At 33.8% G+C, this 25,160-nt stretch overlaps 1 protein-coding gene across 4 annotated transcripts in view; it reads left to right on the top strand.

Annotated features, from left to right (window-relative positions):
• zgc:172282 overlaps positions 1-25,160 on the top strand; it is a 265,284-nt gene that overhangs the window by 213,012 nt on the left and 27,112 nt on the right. For all 4 annotated transcript variants that reach the window (XM_021481316.3, NM_001113649.1, XM_073922616.1 and 1 more), the window contains 1 exon segment: positions 21,064-21,680. In XM_021481316.3, coding sequence (XP_021336991.2) covers positions 21,064-21,680 — 617 coding nt within the window.

Raw genomic sequence — 25,160 nt, 5'->3', positions numbered from 1 at the left:
CTTAAATTCATGGACAGGCATATCTATTAAAATAAGAGTTTGATCACATAACATCTTTAGAAATAGAAAGATAATATGTTTAAATTCAAATGCATCCTTGTGGTAATTCATTACCATATTTCATTCATAACCTGCAGAAGATAAAAATAAATATTAATATAAAACTAGTATGTAACAGTCACATAAAAATAAAAAATAAAAACAATATGAAAATAAAAAGCCATTAGCCATCATATTTTTAAAAATGTATCTATTTGTTTTTCCATTGCGACCCCTGGGGTTATTACGCTAGATTAACGACACAACAATAGTGTTAGCTGCAGCAGATTGATTTTACGGTACAATGTTAAATTTTGACAAATTTACAGCACTCACATACATTTAAATTAAAGGCTACTACAACTGAACATAAAGGATGATCTTCAAGTGGTGTTCTCCAAATATAAACCAAGAGTAGTCTTGTGCAAATATTGCAAACCATTCTCATTAAGTGAGGTTGATATTAAATTAAACAAATGAATAATGACTATAAAATAATTATATAGTTGCACTTTTTTGTTTTGTCAATAAGCTTGTTTATAAAGTGTGTGCACTGTTGTGTGCAATGTTTGTATGTTTTGTAAGTTTATAACCACCCCCAGGTATAGTGGGGGTCACAAGACTCTGGAACTGTTATTTAGAGGGGCTCAAGGGAAAAGGTTTGGGAACGCCTGGCCTAGAGGGCAGTGTGGCAAAATATAGTGTGTCCCGCGTTCCAGCTTGTGCACTTTTCCTGAACCCATCACCATCTCTCTCTCTCTAAAATTGCTTCCTTTGTAGCTGTTATAATAATGTCCTGTTATAATAAAGCTAAACAAATCTTAGAAAAAATATCTTCTTGATCTTTAAACAAAATGTAATCACTAGATTTATAAGTATCATTAATTAATATTGTAATTAAATCAAATAAATCATATGAATCACAGATAATAATAATAATAATAATAATAATAATAATAATAATAATAATAATAATGCATTAACTTTTGCAAAAAAAAAATGTTCTCAAATAATAGACAATAGTACATATATAATAACTATAATACATACATATAAAACATTACATCCCTGTGGTAGATAAGTAAAGCATTGAATGTGATTTGGAGGGTTATTCCATTTATCTCAATGGCCAAAAACAAGCTAACAGTGTTTAAGGCTGCTGTTATGTGAATAGTCCACAATAGTAATTTAATGGTGGTTAACCTTCATGTAATAAAGGTTACGGCAATAATAGGCGCAATATTAGATTTAAAAAAGGAAGCATCACCGCCGGAATATGTCAAGATGATCTCGAGGGTGAATTTGACCTTCAGCTTCCACCTTCCGGTCAAATGACTCCTCAAATGAGGGTATGGATAATGTTTTTGCTCTTTTTTTAAAGATATATACCACATTATGAAGATGGCACTGCATCATTGTGTGCTTCCACAGTCACAAATATCAACTGGCAAACAATTAATGTTCTGTGCAACCTGTGGCATTTAAGTCGGATTAAAAAGACAAGCAGACACTTTAATCAATCCACCAGTCACACTGAAACAAATCTCCCTTAACGCAGCTGTCTATAATCTTTATCTGTTTAGCATATTACTGCAAAATGCATTCAGATAATAAGGGTTTTATGTTACCTTTATGGAATATGGACGTTTTATTAAAAGCACTGAGATCAACGAAAGCTTTCCTTGTTTACTGCATTAACAATTACTTATTTATTAAATCAAACTATAATTACACAAATATATTAGAATAATTGCTCTTACAAACCGATTCATTTTAAGGATTAAAAGCCATAAAACTGTGGTGCAGTCTGACTCACAAACAAATGACTCTTATGAATCATTTCTCTTTTGTGAATCATAACTTATCCGGTGACAAATGTGGTGTCTAATTCAAAACTCAAACGACTTTTATGAATCATTTCTGTTCTGTGAATCATAAACAAAACTATTTATCCCGTGGCAAATGTAGTGTCTCGTTCATAACTCAATGATCCTTTTAATTGCATTAATTTTAATAAACCAGAAACATGCATTGCATCCATTTGGTGTAGTCTGATTCATAAATCTGACTCCTATACAACAATTATTTTTCATGAATCATAAACATGAATTTTCATGACCAATGTGGTGTAATTTGATTCACAAATGACTCATATGAATCATTTCTGTTTTGTGAATGAGTAGTTTTCTGTAACCAATGTGGTGGCCCCTTTAACAAATGGCCCCTTTAAGTCGACTCATTTTAATAAATCAAAAGTGTTCATTGAATCAAGTTGGCATAGTCGGATTTACAAACAAATGACTCTTAAGAATCATTTATGTTCTGTGAATCATAAATTGACTTATTTATCACGTGACAAATGTGGTGTCAAGGTCAAAACCCAAATGACTCTTGTGAATCATTTCTGTTCTGTGAATTATAAATCTCGTGACAAATGTGGTGTCTCATTCACAACCCAATGACCCTTTTAATTAGATTTATGATTCATAAATCATAAACATGAACCGTCTTGACCAATGTGGTGTAATCTGATTAATAAATAACTCTTATAAATCAGTTCTGTTTTGTGAACAAACAATGTTTTCTGTGACCAATGTGGTGTAGTTTAATTTACAAACAAATGGCCCCTGTAAGTTGACTTATTTTAATAAATCAAAAGTTTGCATCTAATCAAGTTGGCATAGTCTGATTCACAAACAAATTATTCTTATGAATAATTTATGTTCTGTGAATCATAAATAGACTTATTTATCCCATGACAAATATGGTGTCACAGTCAAAATCCAAACGACTCTTATGAATCATTTCTGTTCTGTGAATCATAAACAGAATTGTATTATTCTGTGACAAATGTGGTGTCTCAAAACCCAATGACCCTTTTAATTAGATCTATTTTAGTAAATCAGAAACATGCAATGGTTCAGTTGTTGTAGTCTGATTCATAAATGTGACTCTTAGACTACAATTACTTTTCATGAATCATAAACTTGAACCGTCTCGACCAATGTGGTGTAATCTGATTCACAAATAACTCTTATGAATCATTTCTGTTTTGTGAATGAACAATGTTTTCTGTGACCAATGTCATGTAGTCTTAATCAGAAGCAAATGGCCCCTGTAAGTAGACTCATTTCAACAAATCCAAAATATGCATCCAATCAAGTTGGCGTAGTCTGATTCACAGACAAATGACTCTTAAGAATCATTCATGTTCTGTGAATCATAAACAGACTTATTTGTCCCATGACAAATGGTGTGTCACAGTCAAAACCCAAACACCCATTTAATTTAATTTATTTTAATAAACTAGAAACACACATTGTGTACAGTTGTTGTAGTCTCATTCATAAAAGTGACTCTTAGGGTGCTTTCACATCTGTAGTTCGGTTCATTTAGTCTGAACCAAAGGCAACAAATGATACATTGTTGCATTTTATTGCCGTCTTTGGGCAGTTTTCACACCAAAACGATTGCTTTGGTCCAAACCAGTTGAAAAGAACCAAAATGCAGTCACCTGACAAAACCCACATCACTCATTGGCCAGATGTTACTGAACGTATTTCCTAAACTGCTTTTCGGAATTCTTGGTCAGAATTCACTTGGGGGAAAATGCCAATGGAATTCCCGCGAGTAAACAAACCGGCAGACACAAAATGCTGCTTTTGACAATGGAGCTATGATGAGCTGGCTGATTGTATCTCTGCTCATAGCATACTATAGTTTGTATATGTCACTTTAGACAAACTATTCATTTGGAGAATGAGGCACGGCTGCGGCTGAAAAACAATGTTTCAAGGCATTGCAAATGGCGATGACGCATTGCAGGTAACTTCAGGAGGTGTGAATTAATTTAACTAAACTGCGACATGGTCATCTTGCGGAAATTTTACCAACCATCCATGAGGTAATGTTTTTCCCTCTCTCTCTCTCCACATTCCATAATGCACAGCGCATTGGCCTATGGCAGCTGAATTAGTCCAAAAAGGTGCAGTACTTTTTGCGGTTGGGTCTGTTCTAGTTCGGATCATATTCTCACCACAAACGAACCACTCCCAGGTTCATTTGAAAGCATACTGAGACCACCCCTTCAAGGAGGTCTCTGTATGCTCTTTTGGTCCACTTCAGTACGATTGCTGCATTCTCACCTGCCCAAACGAACTACTCCAGGAGGAAAAATTAACTCTAGTGCGATTCAACTGAACTAAATAAGGCAAGTGTGAAAGCACCCTTAGAAAGCACCTTTTTTTTCATGAATCATAAACATGAACCATTTTAACCAATCTGGTGTAATCTGATTCACAAACAAACGGCCCCTGTAAGTTGATTCATTTTAATAAACCAAAAATATGCATCCTTTCAAGTTGGCACAATCTGATTCCACTAAATGTTGTTCTGACAAACAAAATCTTTTACAAAACATTTTTTTTGATAAACTAATTTACCTTGACCAATGTATAGTCTGATTAATAACCATACCTATAGAATAGTTGTAAACATATAAACCTTTTTAAGTCATTTACATCTTGGAAAATATGGTATACTCTGATTCACAAACAAATGACTCTTGAGAGTTGAATCGTTTTAGTGAATCTACATATATCACTACTCTGATGCACAAACAACTGAACCTTAATAGTTGATTATTTTTCAGTCAATCTAAATAAATAAATAAATAAATAAATAAATAAATAAATAAATAAATAAATAAATAAATAAATAAATAAATAAATAAATAAATAAACAAATAAAATACTCTACAACTAATATTGTGCAGTTACCAGATTAGCAAAACAATACTGAGTCGATTCTTTTCAGCAAATCGAATGCAGTCAGGGTAGCCTGTCTACAAAAACAAATAACTCTCGAGAGTCAGTTAGAGCAAATATAAATAATAATTAAAATAAAATAAAAAAATCAATACTACAAACCAAATGATGCTTGTGAGTTGGTTCATTTCAGTGAATCATGCAGTGCAATGATGATAGTCTGATTTACAAAACAAACATCTCTTGAGAGTCATTTAGTTTTACACACCACAATGTTGTGTATTTCATTTACATTTTTTTTTTTTTAACTAAAGCCATCACATTAATTAAAACTAAATCAAAACAATACTAATTCATAAACCTCCCAGCAGGCACACAATGTCATGAGACGTTAATATTAGGTTAGATTTAGGTCGTGTTAGGTTGCGTATTTGGTTGATTTTAGGTTGTGTTGGAAAGTGACCTAAATCCAATGTCGAGCCACCATCCTAAACCAACGTCATATTGATGTCAAATACTGACATTTATTCATCTTGTATGGCAAAATTTAAAAAAACCAAAATTTAAGATCTAATAGACATCATATTAATTACATCCACAAAACGTCAAGCTGTAATATCATTAGATGTTGATATTTGGTTGATTTTAGGTTGTGTTGGAAAGTGACCAAAATCCATTGTTGAGCCATTCACTTAAACCAATGTCAAATTGATGTCTAATACTGTCATTTATTCATCAGGTATGGCTACCAAAAACCAACATCTGATATACTTTATAGTGATGTACACACAAAGCTGTAAGATAATTTGACATGGGTATTTGGTTGATTTTATGTTGGACGTTGGGTTCTGACATCAATCCAATTTTCATTTACAAACAATTTGCAACGTCTCCACAACATACAATGTCAATTTTACATTATGTTGATGTCTTGTGCCTGCTGGGCTACAGCACAACCAGAGGGAATTAATCTGATTCACAAACAAATAACTCCATTTTGTTTATTTTTAGTGAATTAAACTTGCAGTACATGCATTAGTAACATGTAATGCCGCTTTTCAAGACATTAGCATGACTGTTTAATTACATTTAGAACTAGCTTGTAGCTCAATCAACCAGTTCCCCTACACTGGTTTGGTGTGTTTTGTTTAGAGATCTGACTGTACATGTCATTCCGTGAGCCTGATTATTATTGATGCAATAAGAACAACCCATTTTGTAACAAATAGCTTTTCAGTGGCTAGTTAGCAGGCGTGCGTTTAGCTCTAGCCTGATATGAGATAAATTGCTGTAATAAATTGGTCGCTGAAACTGAGCAGCATTGAGATCATAACCTGCGAGAGCCAATCTTGCTGTGGCAGGATTCTGCTCACACGTACAGAAAGATTGAACTCGCCGATGCTCCCCGAGCACAGCCTTGTTAACAAACCGGTCAGGTACGCAGGAGACTACAGCGCTGATAATTTGAACAAATAAATAAGCTTAGTGCATGCTAAAGTATGGCAAAACTGCTAGCATGTAGGGAAATTCTGCAATGTGTGCAGTGTTTTTGAGTTTTTGGGGTCAGTATCTTTACTGTAGAGAGGGTGCTTTGAGTGTTGTGATACACAGTTTGAGAGCGCAGATGGGATTTACACTAGAACATAGGGAGGCTGATCTTGGTGTATGCGCATCTAGTATTTATTTAATTAGTATTATCTTTTCTCTAGAGGATAAAAAAAGCATTTCTTTTTTTTTATAATCCCACTCCAAGAAAAATAAATAAATAAAATACACACATTATGTGCAGTGATTCACTTGATCTTTTTTTTTTTTTTATGTAACAGTCTAACCCTGTTCCGTACACAACGTTTCATACAGATTACATTTTAACACTGATCTCCGAATAAATACTTACAGGTGGTACACAAGCTATATTTCTGTGTAATTTTTATTTCTCACTCTTCTACCCCAATCACAACAGAATCGTCCTACCATGCACTCACCGGCCACTTTATTGGGTACACCTGTCCAACTTCTCAGTAATACAAATCTCTAATCAGTCAGTCACATGGCAGCGACTCAATGCATTTAGGCATGTACACATGGTCAAGACGATCTTCTCCATGGTTCGCAGAAAACCATCTTTGAGCGCACAACATGTCGAATGAGGTGGATGGGCTACAGCAGCAGAAGACCCCACTAGGTGCCACTCCTGTCAGCTAAGAACAGGAAACTGAGGCTACAGTTTGCGCAGGCTCACAAAAATGGACAATAGAAGATTGGACAAAATTATGCCTGGTTTTGATGAGTCTCGATTTCTGCGGCAACATCTCAAAGCGTGAATCATCTCAGACTGAGATGAAAATTAAAGTTCTCAAATGGCCTCCACAGTCACCATAACTCAATCCAATAGAGCATTTTTGAAATGTGGTCGAAAGGGAGATTCACATCATGGATGTGCAGCTGACAAATCTGCAGCAACTGCATGATAATATTATGTCAACATGGACCAAAATCCCAGGAATATTTCTAGTACTTTGTTGAATCTATACCACGAAGGATTAAGGCAGTTCTGAAGGCAAAATGGTCCAACCCACTACTAGTAAGGTGTACCTAATAAAGTGGCCCGGGAGTGATTTTTTCAGAGAAAATTCTATAAATTTACTATGTCCACCACTATGTTTGCCATATATGGCAAGCTAAAGGTCTGAGTGTCACTTGGGAGGGAAGACATTTAGAGCAACAACAATTAATATTTAAATTTAATGTATGCATCACACATTATTACAGTCTTTATGAAATGTATTTTGTTATCACAAGTAGTTAAATAAATCATCTTTTGTTGAATAAATACTTTTAAATGTTTAAACCTCAGTTGTGGGTGATGATCATCAGAAAGAGAGAGCCTGAGAGACAGGCTGCAAACGGTGTTTGGATGATCTTCATTTATATTCATAAAAGGTCAGTTAAGTTAGCGTTAATTTGCATCAATTTAATGTTTTAATAACTTAAGTTGTCATGCTGTAATAGAAAAGCATGATCTAAAACTCAAACGACAGTAAAGTTCTTTCTTTGTAAACTTCCATAGACAGTTATTAAATATAACATTAACTTCAAGTTAAACACAATAGTAGTATATTCTGACATTACTTATTAATAAGACTTAAAGCAATGTCAATTTTGCTGGTGAAATTTAATCCTGTATGGAACACCATTAGCACCTTTCATTTTCTACACACAAGCATAGGCGGTACTTTTCCTATCTTATCTAAAAAATACTGGTCTAAAAGACATCAATCAAAAATTCAACCGTGCAATAGGCATTAACCCAGAGAAAGAGCACATAAACATGCTTATCTGGCTTTCAATGACGGATGCGTGGTCATTTAAGTGCTCTGAATGGTGGAAAGTGTACAAAACATGGTTAGTCTTATAAATATGATGCAAAACTCTGCACTGACATTTCTGGATAATCTTTTAACATGCCTGAAATCTCAGATACAATTGATAATAGGTTGTTCTGGTTGGTTGAGATGGAGAATACCTTAGACTTAGATAAGTCATATGTTGACTTAGATTCTAAAAAAGTTAGCAAGAGTTATTTTGCCTGACTTTGACTCTGAAAAATGACCAGATATGAACAGGTTCTTAGGAGCCAGAAATGAGTCAAATACAAATCCTGGCTCATCAACAATAACTTAATATTTCAATAAATTGTTTTAATGTTCTGTCTCCAAGACTGCAATGTATTTTTTTAAATTAAATAAACTAGACATAAAATTTGCTGTAAAAAAGAAAAGTGTAGGCTGATTTTATTTTGACTGCAGATGATTTAAACGGCTGGTTTTGTCTGACCAGAGGAGAGTAGTACAATGTAAAGCTGCAATTGGTGCAGTAGCATTGTATAAAGCGTGATATGATACAGTATGTTCAACCCTTGCTTTATTTTAGGTGAATGTAAATAGAGTCGATCACAGAGTCGATTCCACCAACTCCAAAATTAGGAGTTGAAAATCGAAAAAACCCGAAACAGAATACCTCTCCGTAAAACCCACAGCATAACCATCATGGTGCAGTGTAACTAACAAACAGCAACAGATGAAATTTACGGTTCAGTTTTTTTTTTTTTTTTTTTTTTTTTAATGTGTCTGTTTGTATGTAAAAAGCAAAGTACTGTTTGTTTACTAAGTCTGAGTCCATAATTCTGAGTGAATCATAAAACATGCAGTGCAGTACATGCAATTTTCTGCTTTAACTCTTTTTGTAAACGCAATTATATTTAGGGTGTCAAAGACATGTAGCACAACAAGAGTAGTCTAATTCCCGAAGAAATGAGTCTGCTCATTTTAGTGATTACACAACATGACTAATGTGGTGAAGACTGATTCACAAACAAAATGAGTCAGTCCTTTTCAGTAAATCAAGAGCACAACATGAAGTTTTTTTTTAAGTTTCATTCAACAAAAAGAAAAGAAAAAAAAACATAAATAAATGTGTAGAGTTAAGCCTGTCACAATAATCAATATATTGATTTGTTGTGCAAAACTTGGAGATGACCTAAATAGTTTTTGATGTTGCAATATATATTTACAAATTCACAAATAACATTTAAGAGGTGGGCCTAAGTGTATTATTTAGGTTTGGTTGTGTTTATGAAGTGCAAAGCAATGTGCACTTATATAGCTTTTTTGATTATATGCAGCTACTCAGCTAACATGAACAGGACTGTCATATTTCCTAGTTCCTCCGAAAGCTTGTTCTCAAGAGGCTCTGATTGGTCAGCTAACATAATGTGCTGTGATTCTCAGATTGGCTCCAAGTCACCAGGAAGAGTCATGTCCAGTGACACCTCTACTAGCATGTGTTGTGACTCTGCTGTGTAAATACTGACAGTCAGAATAGCCATAGAAGTATGAGCCTGAAGCAGAAAATGAAGAGGACACAGCTGAACCTCATGCCTGCTCTCTAAAATAAAGTCTGACAAGTGTCTTACATACAGTTGAAGTCAGAAATATTAACCCCCCCTGAATTATTAGACTGCTTGCTTATTATTTCCCTAATTTGTGTTTAACGAAGATATTTTTTTTCAACACATTTCTAAACATAATAGTTTTAATAACTAATATATAACTGATTTATTTTATTTTTGCCATGATGACAGTAAATAATATTTCACTAGATTTTTTCAAGACACTTCTATACAGCTTAAAGTGACATTTAAAGGCTTAACTAGGTTAATTAGGTTAACTAGGCAGGATAGAGTAATAAGGCAAGTTATTGTATAACGATGGTTTGTTCTGTAGACAATTGAAAGAAAATATAGCTTAAAGGAGCTAATAATTTTGTCCCTAAATAGGGCTTAAAAAATTTAAAACTGCTTTTATTGTAGCCGAAAAAAACAAAACAAAAAAACAAATAAGACTATTTCCAGAAGAAAAAATATTATCAGACATACTGTGGAAATGTCCTTGCTCTGTTAAACACCATTTGGAAAATAAAGAAGAAAAACATTCAAAGGGGGCTAATAATTCTTACTTCAACTGTATATATTTGGGTTATAAGCATGTGTTCATAATAAGAAACTTTCACATATCTTTTGCGGATTCATAATTTGAGATGCTGAAAGCATGGAAAGCAGCCACATAAAGAGACGCTGAAGCGCTGGTGAAGATTGTGGGTGTTTACAGGGCTTTGATGGATAAATATTAATTTGTAGCTGAATTGTTAGCGGCGCTAATAATTCCTATTGTTCAGATCCTTGTTTACGTCCTTGCTACAACATACCGCTAACGCTAGAAACTATGCATGTGATAGAGCAGTTTTAACAACTGAAAATACTTAGGTTGCGGCTCACAATCCACAGCTTTGACTATTGTAGTTCATAATTATCTGGAACATAATTCAAATTAAACTGCAAACACTTCTCTGTGTCATGTCCTTTGGAAACCCAAATACAGAAACAGAACAAGCTTTGAAAATATCAGTGTTTGGATGGTATTTTAGCTTTCTCTGCTATAATATTACAGCACCTCTCGCTGCGCGGGGTGTATGCACGTGGTGTATGCCCATAACCTGAAGGGTTTATGATCTTATAAACACAGATGTATTTTTTGTAGTCCCCAAACTTCATTTGTTGTAGGCTTTGCTAAGCTAATTCTGCAAAAGCCAATGTCTCTCTTTGCATTGAATTCTGAGTGTATTACATTGTTGTTTATTACATACGTTGTTTATGTTCACACAGCTACATAACAAATGAACTAAAGTTTAAAATATGATATCGTAGCAGACCACCTCTTAGAAGCCATTTTACAATGGCCTTTTTAACATCAAATTATATAATCTAAATGACCTAAGGAATGAAAAGTAGTTTGAAGTGTTTGTGTCTATTTGCATGCTGTTATACAATCTTTCTATAATCATAAAATGATCTCAAACTGACAATAATATTGCTTATCGCTACAGTTTCTATGACAATATATTGCACACACAACAATTCCTTAGTGTGACAGGCCTAATCACAAACAAAAGGCTCAAATGCCACTTACATCATCAAAATAAAATAAACCCTTATGAAGTGGTTAATTTTAATAAATGGTAAATATACAGCATAACAAGAAAAAGCTAAAAGACACGAATGATTCATATGAATCAGTTAATTTAAGTGAATCAAAAACATACAGTAAGATCAGTGTACTGCAGTTTGATTCCCAAACAAATTATGTATTTGGTTTAATCAAAAACCCACAGCATGACCAATGTAGTGTAGTCCAATTAACAAACAGCTGACCTTTATAGTGCCGTCTTCTAATGAGTCATTTCTTAGAGAGTCAGAAACATGAAGCACAATAAGAGTAGCCCAGTTCCTGAACAAATGAGTCTGCTCTGTTTAGTGATCGCACAACATGACTAATGAAAAGACTCACAAACAAATTATTTAAATGAATCAATTTGTTTTAGTGAATCAAATGGATAGCATGATGCTTGATTAGAATAATTCACAAAAGAATGAGTCTTTTGACTCAAATGCCTTATAAAAAAAACAACAAATGTGAAAAGTAAATTCATATGAATTACAGAAATATGAAAAAAAAGAAAGAAAGAAGCATGATCAGTGTGTTGTAGACTGACAAACAAATTAGCTTTACAAACTGTTTAATTTTAATGAATGATAGTATATAGCATGACAACAGTAGTCTGAACAAGACCATAGACTGAAAAAAATATGGACGTAGTATCTGTGACATCACCCATAGGTTTCTTAAAAGCCAAATCCATACTTGAAACAATACTGCCTAGAAGGGTACACCTATTCATTGTACATATCATTGTCAAGTTTACATTGTCCTGTTTATTTATTTATTCATTTATTTATTTATTTATTTATGAAGTGTATGCTGTTGTATTTTGCACTGTCGTTGTATTTGCACTGTCTGTATTTTATACTGTCTGGAGCCAGCACCTATGCTTTTCACTCATCATAGCATACGTGCTACTGATGATGTGACAATAAAAGGGATTTGATTTGATTAAGCTACAAGTGGGCGTGGCCAACCATTGCCATTTTGTCCACATCTCCTTAGGCAGACAGGGGATAACCAAAAAAGTCCAAAGAGGCAGAGTGGAGCTACAGATGCCTGCTAGCATTTTGTTAAGATGGGATTTCTCTTCAGGAGAAATGCTTAATACTTCATTACCTGGGACTAGTTTGTGTTCTGACCACATGTGCTTGGTTGTATACTATATGAGTAAAGTGTTTAATCTTTTAAAAACACTGTTGTAATAGATAGAGCCACTATGCATTGCTCTTATGACTTTTTTCTATAGGTGGAAAATCCTAATTACTTCCAAATACTTCAAATATAGTGTATATTTGTAAATTTAAATTTTCGAAATCCAAGCATAACACTGTATGACAACGTTTCAGATGTCAGTTCTATAGCCTACAGCTAATAAATCTGTCAGATTCTGGAGTGCATTCAAGTTCTAAAGAAAATAAATGATCAATGATCTTAAATAAAACGAATACTATATAGATATGGTATATACATATATAACAATTGCACCCACCAGGAAAATGGAGGCTACTTAAATGGTTTGTGAGTATTATTAAGTGCACACAGCATGCCATATTATCTGATAATTGCAGGAAATAATTCCAAAAGGCAATTGACTGTGTAAAGACACAGAATACGAAACAAAAATATGTTGTATATGCCGAGTTCAGCAGCTAATCAGCGGGAATCAGCTGAGGTGACGTGATGTCAACCAGCGAGACCTAGCAGTCACTCAAGTGGCCACGTCCCTAATTATGCAGACTTAATATAACTTAATATAAATGAAACACATGAGTTTTTACATTTACATTTACATTTACATTTAGTCATTTAGCAGACGCTTTTATCCAAAGCGACTTACAAATGAGGACAAGGAAGCAAATTACACAACTATAAGAGCAACAATGAATGAGTGCTATAGGCAAGTTTCAGGTTTTTAAAAATGGTTTTAAAAAGGGTAATATTAGCTATATTTACAAAACTTTTTTTTTTTTTTTTTTGCTGTTAAGTTGGCAATTTTAGCATTGGGGTCAATGATTCAAATTAGGCAGGTCTTTCATGTGAATCAAAAGCCTAGAGTGAAACCAGGCCAGTTTTCTGTTGGAAAAAAAAAATGCTACCAATTTGAATACTATATAGGTTTAGTAAATAAATGAAAACCACATCCACATGAGGTGTTCTTGAATTGTAATTCAAATGAATTGCAATCAAAATCTAATTGGGAAAATTATATCAATAACTAGCCATAAAAATCCTCAAGGTCTGTTTGTGTTGTGATTTTATGCGCTTTCTTCATTTTATATTGCCTCATAAACCCCCATACTGTGAAAGACTGCAGGTTTATTAAAAAAATCCCAAGCTCAAACTGCTATAAAAAGTATCACAATTACAAATAAGTTGTATTATATGCACCATTTGTCTGTAAGCTCATGACAAATAGGCCAGTTCCTTACCAGCATCTATAGGCTTCATTTTGCTTAAGGTAAAAATTGTTATGCTAATATTTCACCTCGACAATAAAACAAACAGCTTGCTTCCCTGCAGCATATTGGTGTGATTTCTCTTTGAGAGTATCATTTTCTTATATTTTCATGTCAGGGAAGTTATAACGTGACTGATTGCTTTTGTAGAAAGTGAGCGCTAACACTGTTAGCAAGTTTAGCATATGCGTTACCTAGACTGCAGTAAACCTGCCGCAGTGTTTTATTGCTGCTGCTGGAATGCAGGGATTGAAAAATGTGTTTCCTTCAAGGGCATTACTTTAATAACTTGTTTTGCAATGTGTTTTTCTGTTGAAAGATCAGGTTTAGGAAGGAAACTCACTTTATAAATTAGCTGTGTGCTTTAAAACTCAAACTTGCAGTCACAGTTTAGGGCTACAAACTGTGTTCAGTACTATTGTCTTGTTATTTTTCAGCTACACAAGACACAGGATGTTGAAAATCTGACAAAATCGAATGAGAAAACAATAACCATATTGCAAAAAATGGATATTGGCTTTGATTTGTGGGGTGCTTGAGAGAAAAGGATTCTCAGTTGTTCAGTAAATTATGGGTCTTTTAATTCAAACAATTTCTTTATTGTGCCGCAGCTGCAAAATCCTCCATTGTAGTCTCTCTCTTTCTCTCTGTTTCTTTATTAGCTGCTCTATTCTTTTGAAAGCTATTTTTCGAGGGTCTTTGATGGCCTGAAATACCTCTGTAATAACTCAAGACTTCACTGGTGGCCCTAATTTCATAGAGAAAAGAGGGGGGGGGGGGGGGGGGGGGGGGGAAGGCCTGGACTGAATGCTGATGAAGCTGGTGTGTGTGTGAAGTGTGTTTGAGTAATGAATTAAGGTACGCAGGGATCTGACGCATGTCGTCTTCAATGAGAAAAACAAAAGCGCAGTTTCTTGTTGAATGAACAGAAGGACGACCGCAAATGAGAACACTTCAAAGATGGCTTTAGAATCAATAAACGCAAGTTGCAACCCTTTTTCATCGCCGCATGGCAACATGATGCAGGGATTTCTCTGTTCGTTTGTTTGCATGGATGTTGACGAATTGTTCACCCAAACGAGGAGAGTTCATTATTTATGCACCTTCATGTTCTTCCAAAGTGAAAAGTTTTCAGGTTGACATTTTAAGCAATAATTAGCAAAAAATAACGAATAAATAAATTTAAAAAAAATAAAAATTAAAAATAAATGAACAAATATGAATTAAAGAGTTGCAAGGACTAGGTACTGTCAAGGATGTTAAAAAAGTAATAATTTAAAAAATATCTAAATAAAATAAAATAAAACAAAACAATGACATAAAACAAAATAAAATAAAAAAACAAAAACAATAAATAAAATAAAACAAATATAAAATAAAATAAAACTAAATAAAAAAATAAAAAAACAAAACAATGAAATAAAACAAAATACGTTAAAATAAAACAAAAACAAAACAAAACTATAAAATGAAATAAAACAATTAAAATAAAAAATAAATAAAATTAACTAAACTAAAATTAATATATGTGGATAATAATGATAATAGTACTAATACTACTACTACTACTACAAAATAATAATAATAATAATGATAATAATAATAATAATGTGTTTTATGAATATTCTCTATGGTCTTTTGATGGTCTTTATTTTGAGCTTTTATGGAGCTTGCTGTTTTCTTTTTTTCTTTTTTTTTTTCTTTTAAGGAATAACCCAAACAGATGCATTTTAGAATCAACATTAATAAATAATTTATTTAACAGAGAATTAACTGAAATAACTGTAGATAAAATGTTCTCAATTGAAATCAAACACAGTAATTATTACAGTTACCAGGCATATCAAGCCCTTATAGTAACTTGTTCTGAGCTTTTATATATGTATTTTCAGCTTTTTAAGGAATAGGGAATATTTCAAAAAGAGAAATTGCCAGTTTGAATCTGGCTGAAACTGTCATGCATAATGTATAGCTTCAGGAGAAAAAAAAAAAATCACAACCAAATCTGAAATAAAAAATTAATCAGAATCATTTTTTTTTTTTTTTTTGTGGAAAGGTTTTCTGGTGTATCAGGGTTTATTTGTAGCTTTTTGTAGGATGAGCTGTATATAATTTTGCTTTTTGAGCAATAATTTATAAAGATACTCCTCTGTTTAATTATCAGAAGTAAAGGCTAAATTCACATCATAGGTGCCCTATGATGAAAATCAACTTTTTGAAGCTGTTTGGACAGAACTGTGTGTAGGTAGAGTGTGTCCATTGTAATGATAGAAACACATCAGGCCTCCTTTTTAAAACTTCCTGACGTTAAAATAGGATCCAAATCCCAGTGATTTTGAGGCCCACCGCAATGTGATGTAAGAGTGTGATTTTTCCTGCCCACCTAATTGAAGGACAGGTGTCATGTCTTTATAATAATATGAATAAACATGTCCACAAAACTTTTTTTGCAAAAAAAAAACAAAAAAAAAACAAAAAAAAACTGGGAATAAAACATGTAATAAAACATTAAAAAAAATGTTTAATACATTTTAAAAGTTTAAACCATTTTTTAAACGATGCATGTTTATAATAAAGAGAGTAAAATCATTTTGTAATTCCTAACCTCTATAATCACTGCAGCCACATGGTGTCAGTAAACACGTATGTGTGTGTGTGTGTGTGTGTGTGTGTGTGTGTGTGTGTGTGTCTGTGTGAATAGACTCCACAGATACACCAAATAAACTTGGTTTTTAACTAACGACTTTTTGCCAGCTATATCCGTCTGTCTCTGTCACTGACTGCTGTTTATCTGATGTAATGCATGAGAAGCAGACGTGCAGGTATGGTTAAGTATACAGTATATATAAAATGTCCAGAGTTGGTGGTCTTCCAGAAAAATGGTTGAGAAACACTGATCTAAAACACTGTCATATTATATTTAGTTTTAGCAGAGGTTAAAAAAAAAAGAAAAAGAAAAAAGAATTCAATTCACTTTTATTTCTATAGTGCTTTCAACAATGTACATTGTGTAAAAGCAGTTTAACAGATAAAGTTAAAGTAAATTGAAACTGCTTCAGTCCAGTTTTTACACTTTAATTGAGTGTAATGTAAATGTCACAGCTGAAAGCCAAAACACAGCAAATCCAACAATGTGCAGCTCCGCAAGTCCCAAACCAAACAAACCTCGAGAATATAATAATAATAAATCCCACCTTGAAATGACAGGTTATCAATCTAAAACATCTAAAAAAAAACTTTTCGTCTTTAGCAGCTAAATAAAAAAGTGAAATTAAAACATTCTTAATCTGAAGTCAATCTGAATTGGAAACTTGGTAATAGTAATAAAAATAACCAATAGAAAAGAGTGGAAAAATAGATAGAAAAAAACGATAAACAAAAGTGGACAACATTTTCTGTCTTTTTGTTTCATAATAAGTTGGCATAGTACTTGGATATAGATTATTTTATTATTATTTTCTATAAAGTTAACCTGCCTGGATTTAGGGGGAAAAATAAATGAATTGTCTTTCTTTGTACTTAGAAAGACACTTAAAAGAAAATGGTGCTGATGTAAGCTACATTTTTCATTTGCAGGATAAAAGGTGGAATCATTTCGCAGAGTAATACTCACTACTCTTAAATACTTTCATAAGGGCAACTTTTCACTCATACTTTGAGCAGTGTTTAGAACTGATATTTTTAATCTACTTCCTCTACTTTTTTGACTCAAGGAATGGTACTTTTACTTCAGCATGAATTTCCAGTGCTCTTTCCACCACAGCATATACTACATATGGACTTGCAGTTTACTCATGATTTTTGTGTCTGTGTGTGGTTTTAAAGCCTGTCAAGAGCAGTAAAAATGTTTTACCTGTCCAAAGAAAGAAAATAAGAGGTATGGGGAAAAAAATTAGTTTTTGTAAGAACACCACCATATTAAAAGAAAAAAAGCATGAAAGCATCTTAAAATGACCTTCCTATGATCGCTGTGGAATTAAAGGTGTTTTCTGCTCTCTGGTTCAACAGTTAAATTTTTCATATCAATTTCTGAGATATCAAATATCTCCCCCTTTCTCTTTCTCTAAATGTCCAGTATTTCCATAATACTCCCATAGTAGCAAGCGTTTTCTCTTAATGGCTGGCACTGTAAAAGCATAAGTAATCTGCCATGAGATTAAACATTTAGTACTAAAATACCTTTTGAAATCCTTTTCAATGCACTGAAAATAGAACTGCAGTTTGAGTTATTTTAATATCAATGCATTTGCACTAAGATTAACTCTATTCTAACACTACTTGGAAGTTATGGACAGTCTCAGTGATGCCTAATCATGATATGACAGATTATTACAGTACATATTACAGTATTAATGCATGTTCAGTGTATAGAGTGTCAAGAACCAGGCTTTCTTTGAAAGGAATATTATGACTGTTGAGTTTTGTGTGACACCCATTGACAATCTATGATGGTTGACGAAGCTAAGCGATTCACGGAAGTACTTGTTTTGATGAATGGTCAATTTTAATTTACTAAATGAACTGCATTGACTTTTCGAACGGTCATTTAAAGCAATAAAAAACTAAATGTAGGTTTTGTAGTGATGTAATGGAAAAATCGCATGTTCATTTAAAACAAAGTCCCTTTAAGGCAAGTCATTTCACTTGGCAGCCATCTTTGAAACGCCTCTTAGGCAGCACAGTATGCTTGGGCATTCTGTCTCAATGGGGATACATCAAATTCTCCAAAACTGTTAGCCAAGTTTATGATTACATTACATATTTGGAATTACCAATAGAATCTAACAACAACTCTCTCATAAGTTTCATTTTTTAAACGTTCGAATTAAACTAATTTAGCATTTTTTTTCAGGTTGCCCAAGCTAATGTGCATGCTCAGTCAAAAGAAACAAGATCACGACACCAACCCCACTTATGGCCATGTTACACATTATCATCCTCTAAATATTGTTTTGTCAGATCATGCTGGTCTTCTGAAGTATTTAATAACTTGTTTTTGATGGCGAGTCTCCTCCGGAAAAGACAGCTACTCTCTATTTAAAAATGAGTGTTTGAGTAGTTGCTACAGTCATGTGATGTGCATTTCACTAGGACTTGCCGGCATATCGAGTTCTGGGGATATATCGATATGATTCCCCAACTCGATAAGGGATTGCATGTGCGCATTCTGCGCGAAACAGATCACTTCAAGGTAGCATGGAAGCTCCAATTGCACAAATGAGCGCATGTGCAAATGAATGATTCGCTATGTGTCAAACAAAAGATTTGTTCAAAATGGACAAATTATTCAAGAACGACCTAGTCACTATACGCGACATGGAGGAACAGGCAGTGCCGGTGTTGTATCGAAATCTGACTCCTCTGACAAATCTGACTCCCTCTCACGTGCACGTATGTCACATCGCGCCTGCAGCTGTCACAACGATTTATCTGAATTGTTTTATCAATTGTTTCTTCCACAATTGACAGCAAGAACAAACCTAGAAGCCTTGTCAATTTGACAACCAGGACTTGAATGTGTTCTAAAGAATTAAAAACTTTAAAAAAAATGTATTAATTAAAAAATTTCGAAAGTGAAACCACCTCACATTATAAGTTCAATATTTATTACACGATGGTCTCTTTTTTACATTTGCGTTATAACACATTAGGCTCTGCTTTCTGGTCAGTGATTGCACATATATTCTAATCATTGTATTTATTTATTTATTTATTTATATGTTTATCCATTTATTTATTTATTGATTCTGTATAATTAATTTATTTATTTTAGCCCCTTAACTGAAATATGTGATTTGATTTGTGTGTGTGCCTAGTGTACAAACAGTTGGTGGTTTAAACGATTATTAAAACTTAAAATAAAAAAGCAAAAAAAAAAAAATCATGCATTTTTCAACCAAATATTACTTTTTCTATTGTAATATCTCGCTGCTAGCTACTCTTTCAACAAATAACAATATAAAAATGATAATTATAAAATGATTATTAACAGAGAGGGAAACCCCTGTGTTTGAATTATATATATATATATAAATATATATAGATATATATTTACCGTCATTCCTCCTAAAAACTCAGAGATACGTTTTTTTTTTTCAGCCTGATCTCACGAGAAAACGTTTGTATTTTACGTTTTGCCAGTTTAGTGGCTAATTCAGTCATATGAAATTGTACGATTTTAAAAAGGAGGCGTGGCACCTAACCCCACTCCTAAACCCAACCATCATTGGGTGATGAGCAAGTCGTACTAAGTTTTACGACTTAGATTGTACGAATTCATACAAAGTAGCCACTAAATCAAAAAGTTACGAATTGCCGTGAGATTGTGTTGGATTTTTTTGACCCATATGGGCCAGCCCTGCATTTATAGTTTTCACTGATATTAAAGTGCATTTGTTGACCACAAAAACTGTCGTAAAAGCACAAATCTGTTCCGAGCTTTTCCCCCGGAGAAACATCACTCTATAACGATCGTTGGTTGATCTATACTATACTACTAGGTGGGGATTACTTGGCCATATTGACCGTTAGACCTTTCCCCATTCTAAACTTTACAAGTGATATGTCTTGTGTATTCTACAGTCTTTGCTTAAACCGCCTAGGACAGCTTCCTATACCAAATGCAGTCTTAATAATCTTTAATATAATATTAAACCAAGATGTGCACCATAAAAGATGCAAAATAAAACATGCTTTAATCAGTAATTGCTCCAAAAAGTAAAGCTTACATAAAAAAAATATTTATTTATTTATTATTATTATTATTATTATTTTGCTTTTCCTTGGATCCCACCGGATTTATTGTCCATACAGTTTATATATTAATAATCCAGCCATTTATTTTTATTACACGTACAGCACACCTTATCCAAGTTGTAAATTTCAAGGAAAATCAATGTAGTGTCTTGTGTATTGATTTTGACGTTGGCTATGTTGATGGAGCCTTTTAATAAGGAGTACAGCTTTGCCTTTAACTTTCATTTGTTTCTTTATGATGGAAAGTAGTCCTCTAATGACCAGAGATTACATTGTAGTATGCTTTCTATCAAATTCACCACTGAGAATTAGCATAATGTCCATGATATTCAGAATTACGATATAATTACATACATTTCTCTCCAGCGGTGATCATGTGGCCATAGATAATACATGCACACGCTGGCCCAGAATAATCTTAATTATATTCATGTATTATCAGAGGAATACACGATAACACTCCACTCTGCCCTGTCTGTCTTTCAGAATGATTCCCTCTACAAGTTACGACTTCCTGGTGCGAGACCTGGTATCCGGAAGAGAGTACGACCTGTGCGTTTTGGCCGTCTACGATGATGGCGTGACCTCGCTGACCGCTACACGACAGGTGGGCTGCGTCACATTTGTCACAGAGACGGAGTTCAGCCAGTGTCAGTCACTCCGCAGCCACTTCCTAGGTGGCACCATGATCATCATAATTGGTGGAATCATCGTGGCCTCGGTATTGGTTTTCATCATCATCCTCATGATCCGTTATAAAGTCTACAGCCAACATGGGGCAGATTCTGGAAAGGGAACTGCCATGACGAACGTACGTTCGCAGACAAATGGGGGGCAAGCAGCGGGGCAGGTCCCGCGCTCCAGCTCCAAAATTGTGGAGGGCCATGAGGCGTCAGGAGGAAGTTTAGGGGGAGCTGCTAATATAAAAGACTCAACTGCATTGGTGCTTGTTACAGACTCAGAGACAGCTGTGCAAATTTCGGAAATATCTTCTGAGGACATAGTGTCACCCACACAAAGGCACCATCCCAGAACTTGTATAGAACTCAAGAGACGGCCTTCGCTGTCTTGTAAAGAAGGAACAAGCTCGGACACACAGGGAGGTAAGTCACGAAATATTAAGGTTTTAAATCTTTATATTTAATATAATTATGGCATTGTGATATAAGCAAATGAAACAGCTTCCTAAAATGGACAATATTGTTCACTTGCAATTGATTGGTTGAAGAAAATATATAGGATGGGACTTTTCCATAGAGGGTGGGATATTTTCCCTCAGAACTTGATTGTATAAAAGTTATGAATACTGTGATTTCATATTTTTCATCTTGAATTGATTGGATAAAACATAGGGTGGGACTTAAGATTGTTTTTCAGGAATTGATTGCATAAAAAAGTAGGGTGGGACTATATTTTGTCTATTGGGAATTGATTGGATGAAATGAATATAGTGTGGGACTTAATATTGTTGATCAGGAATTGACTGAAGAAAAGTAATATAATGTGGGACTTAATATTCTCCATTGTGAATTGATTGGATGAAAACAAAAAATGGGTGGGGCTTAATATTGTTCTTAAAAATTGTATTGGATGAAACAATAAATGTAAGATGGGAGTTGATTTTTCAGTTAGGAATTTACTGAATGAAAAAAGTGCAGTATTTATGTGCTACTGTATGTGTCATTAGGCTTCACTACCATCCATAAATCCACTCCCATAGCCTGATGGGATGGTAAAGTGTCCGATGCAAACTTCTCGCACACTTCTCCAAAAATAAAAGTTTATCTCTATACCTTTCACCTACTGTTTATGAAACACAAACGTGCTTTACTACATAATTTGAAAAAAATAAAATAAAAAAAATAATATATATATATATATATATATATATATATATATATATATATATATATATATATATATATTCAGGTTCAGTGGATTAGAGATGCACTGTTTACCTGACCGCACACTAAAGTCTGAATGGTATGTATGGATTTTGAGCCTGACGCATAAAGTGCTCCATGCTGCGAGCCAAAGCATTCTATAATTTGACTTTGTTAAAATACTTTCTATGTATGCCAACATTTTTTTTTTTAATCCAATTGTTTAATGACAGACAAAAAATTTTGAAGGCAGTGTGTAAATGTGATTAACACAACATGAGGTCACATTTATGGAAAAAAAATGGAGTGAAAATGTACAAAGAACTTAACAATAAGTTCTAGCAAAATAAACACTGACAATCTTTAATTTCATGACTTTAACAAACCGACTTTAACAAATGTAATTATTACAGGCAACGTTTAAAAAACAGTAGGTTATTTTATGTCAAAACAGCATAATATGTCACAAACTGTAAAATGTAAAAAAAAAAAAACAATGTTAAAACAACATAAAATCCGCATGTGATTATATATATATATATATATATATATATATATATATATATATATATATATATATATATATATATATATATATATATATATATATATACCAGCATTAAACAGATCATTTGTAATTAAAGCTTTCAGATAAATAAAACATTGTTTGCCAATCAATGTGTGGATTTTAAAACGGATTTGAAATCACATTAATTGCACTTTTTAAATGCTTTTCTTACGTCAATGTCAAATTGATGTTGTTTTGACATCAAGGTGCGCGCCGGGTTGTATTAATCACTACTTAATACACTACATATTAATTAATAAACTCTGATTCTGAGCAATGCACTAACTTTGAGTATCAGAAATAACTATGCAGACTGTATTAGATCCCAAAATATTGAGGCAGGTCTACATCTGATATATCTGGCATGGAGTTCTGCTCTCAGTCCAAGTACAAGAAAAAAACACATCATTAAACACCAAAGGCAAATACCATTTGTGATTTAAAACGCTTAAGGCTCCTCGCAGGCAATTGCACATTCACATGACCCTTTGACAGTGTGCTTTTAACAATGCCCAGGCACTTTACAGCTGCTCCGAGTGCATCTATATAGACTCCTGTAATTGCCAGGAATGGAGCTATTCACCTGATTCAATGGGCCACGTCCAGGTATTTCTTAAAGAGCTTTTCCTTTGTGGAATTTGGATTTATGGGTCCAATCAGGTAATTGCAGTTTCTAGTTGAATGCTCATGGTATTCAAGAGGACCTCATCCTTAAATCATTAAATCGATAAAGTCCATTGAGTCGAGAGCTGGTGATGCAGAAGGGTGAACGTCCACGATTCTCCTGATCCCCGTCAGTCATCAAAGACACCTAATGACCGCAAATTAAAAGTAATCATCAGTCGGCTGAGTTAGTAGGATGTGAATTAAAATATATTGCGTCCAAAAGAGAACAGCAGACTCAGACCGGCACTTGCTATGAATAGGATCAGAGCAATTCCTTTTTTTCAGTAAATGGTCAGTGAAATGAGGGACTTAACCTTTATAAAAGGGTCTTTGGTAACCTCGGGACATGATACTAAATGGAATAATACTGTTTGAGTGCTGGTTTATTTTGTACTCATTATATTTTTGGTTGGTGAAAGATTGATTTCTTTTCTTTTGCTACATTGAAGTTTGTTTTGATCGGATTGTGCCAATTAACGATGGTGTATTATTTAAATGACTAAAGAAAGTACTATTTTGAGTGTAGAAAACAGGCATTTGAAGCCACAGTAAGTTTTTTTATGCAAAATTAACTTCATATGTGGTGATTTATTTAATAAATTCAACTTAAAGATAAACATGGGCATTAACTAGTTTTATTCTAAATAAAAATTATGCTGCATAAATATACTGTATGTATATACAGTGGGTACAGAAAACATTCAGACCCCCTCTGTTATTTTGCATCATTTAAGTTATATATTTTTTTCCTCATTTATGTACACACAGCTACACATATTGATAGAAAAGACAGAATTTTTACAGATTTATTGAAAAAAAAAAGAAAGAAATATTACATGGTCCTAAGAATTCAGACCCTTTGCTCAGTATTAGTAAAAGGACCTTTTTTGATCTAATACAGTCTTTTTGGGAAATTTTTTAAGAACTGGATTTGGGGGTCCCCTGACATTCCTCCTTGCAGATCCTTTCCAGTTCTGTAAGATTGGATAGTAAATGTAGGTGGACAATCATTTTTAGGTCTCTCTAGAGATGCTCAATTAAGTTTAAGTCAGGGCTTTGTCTGGGCCATTCAAGAACAGACACAGAGCTGTTGTGAAGCCATTCCTTCGTTATTTTAGCTATGGACTTAGGGTCACTGTCTTGTTGGAAGGCAAACATTCAGCCCAGTCTGAGGTCCTGAGCACTCTGTAGAAGGTTTTCCATCCAGGATATGCCTGTAATTGGCCGTATTCATCTTTTTCTTGATTGCAACCAGTCGTGCTGTCCCACCACAGCAAGATGCTGACACAATCCTGCTTCACTGTTAGGACTGTATCCACACATAACCAAAAAGTTTTATCTCGGTCTCATCAGACCAGAGAATCTTATTTATCACCATCTTGGAGTCCTTCAGGTGTTGTTTTAGCAAACTCCATGCTGGCTTTCATGTGTCGGCCACTCTGCGATAAAGCCCTGACTAGTGGAGG

Source organism: Danio rerio, chromosome 15, assembly GCF_049306965.1.
Source record: "Danio rerio strain Tuebingen ecotype United States chromosome 15, GRCz12tu, whole genome shotgun sequence".
Classification (NCBI taxonomy): Eukaryota; Metazoa; Chordata; class Actinopteri; order Cypriniformes; family Danionidae; genus Danio; species Danio rerio.
Note: the sequence above shows the minus strand (reverse complement) of the source record. Positions and strands in the feature narration are given on the sequence as shown.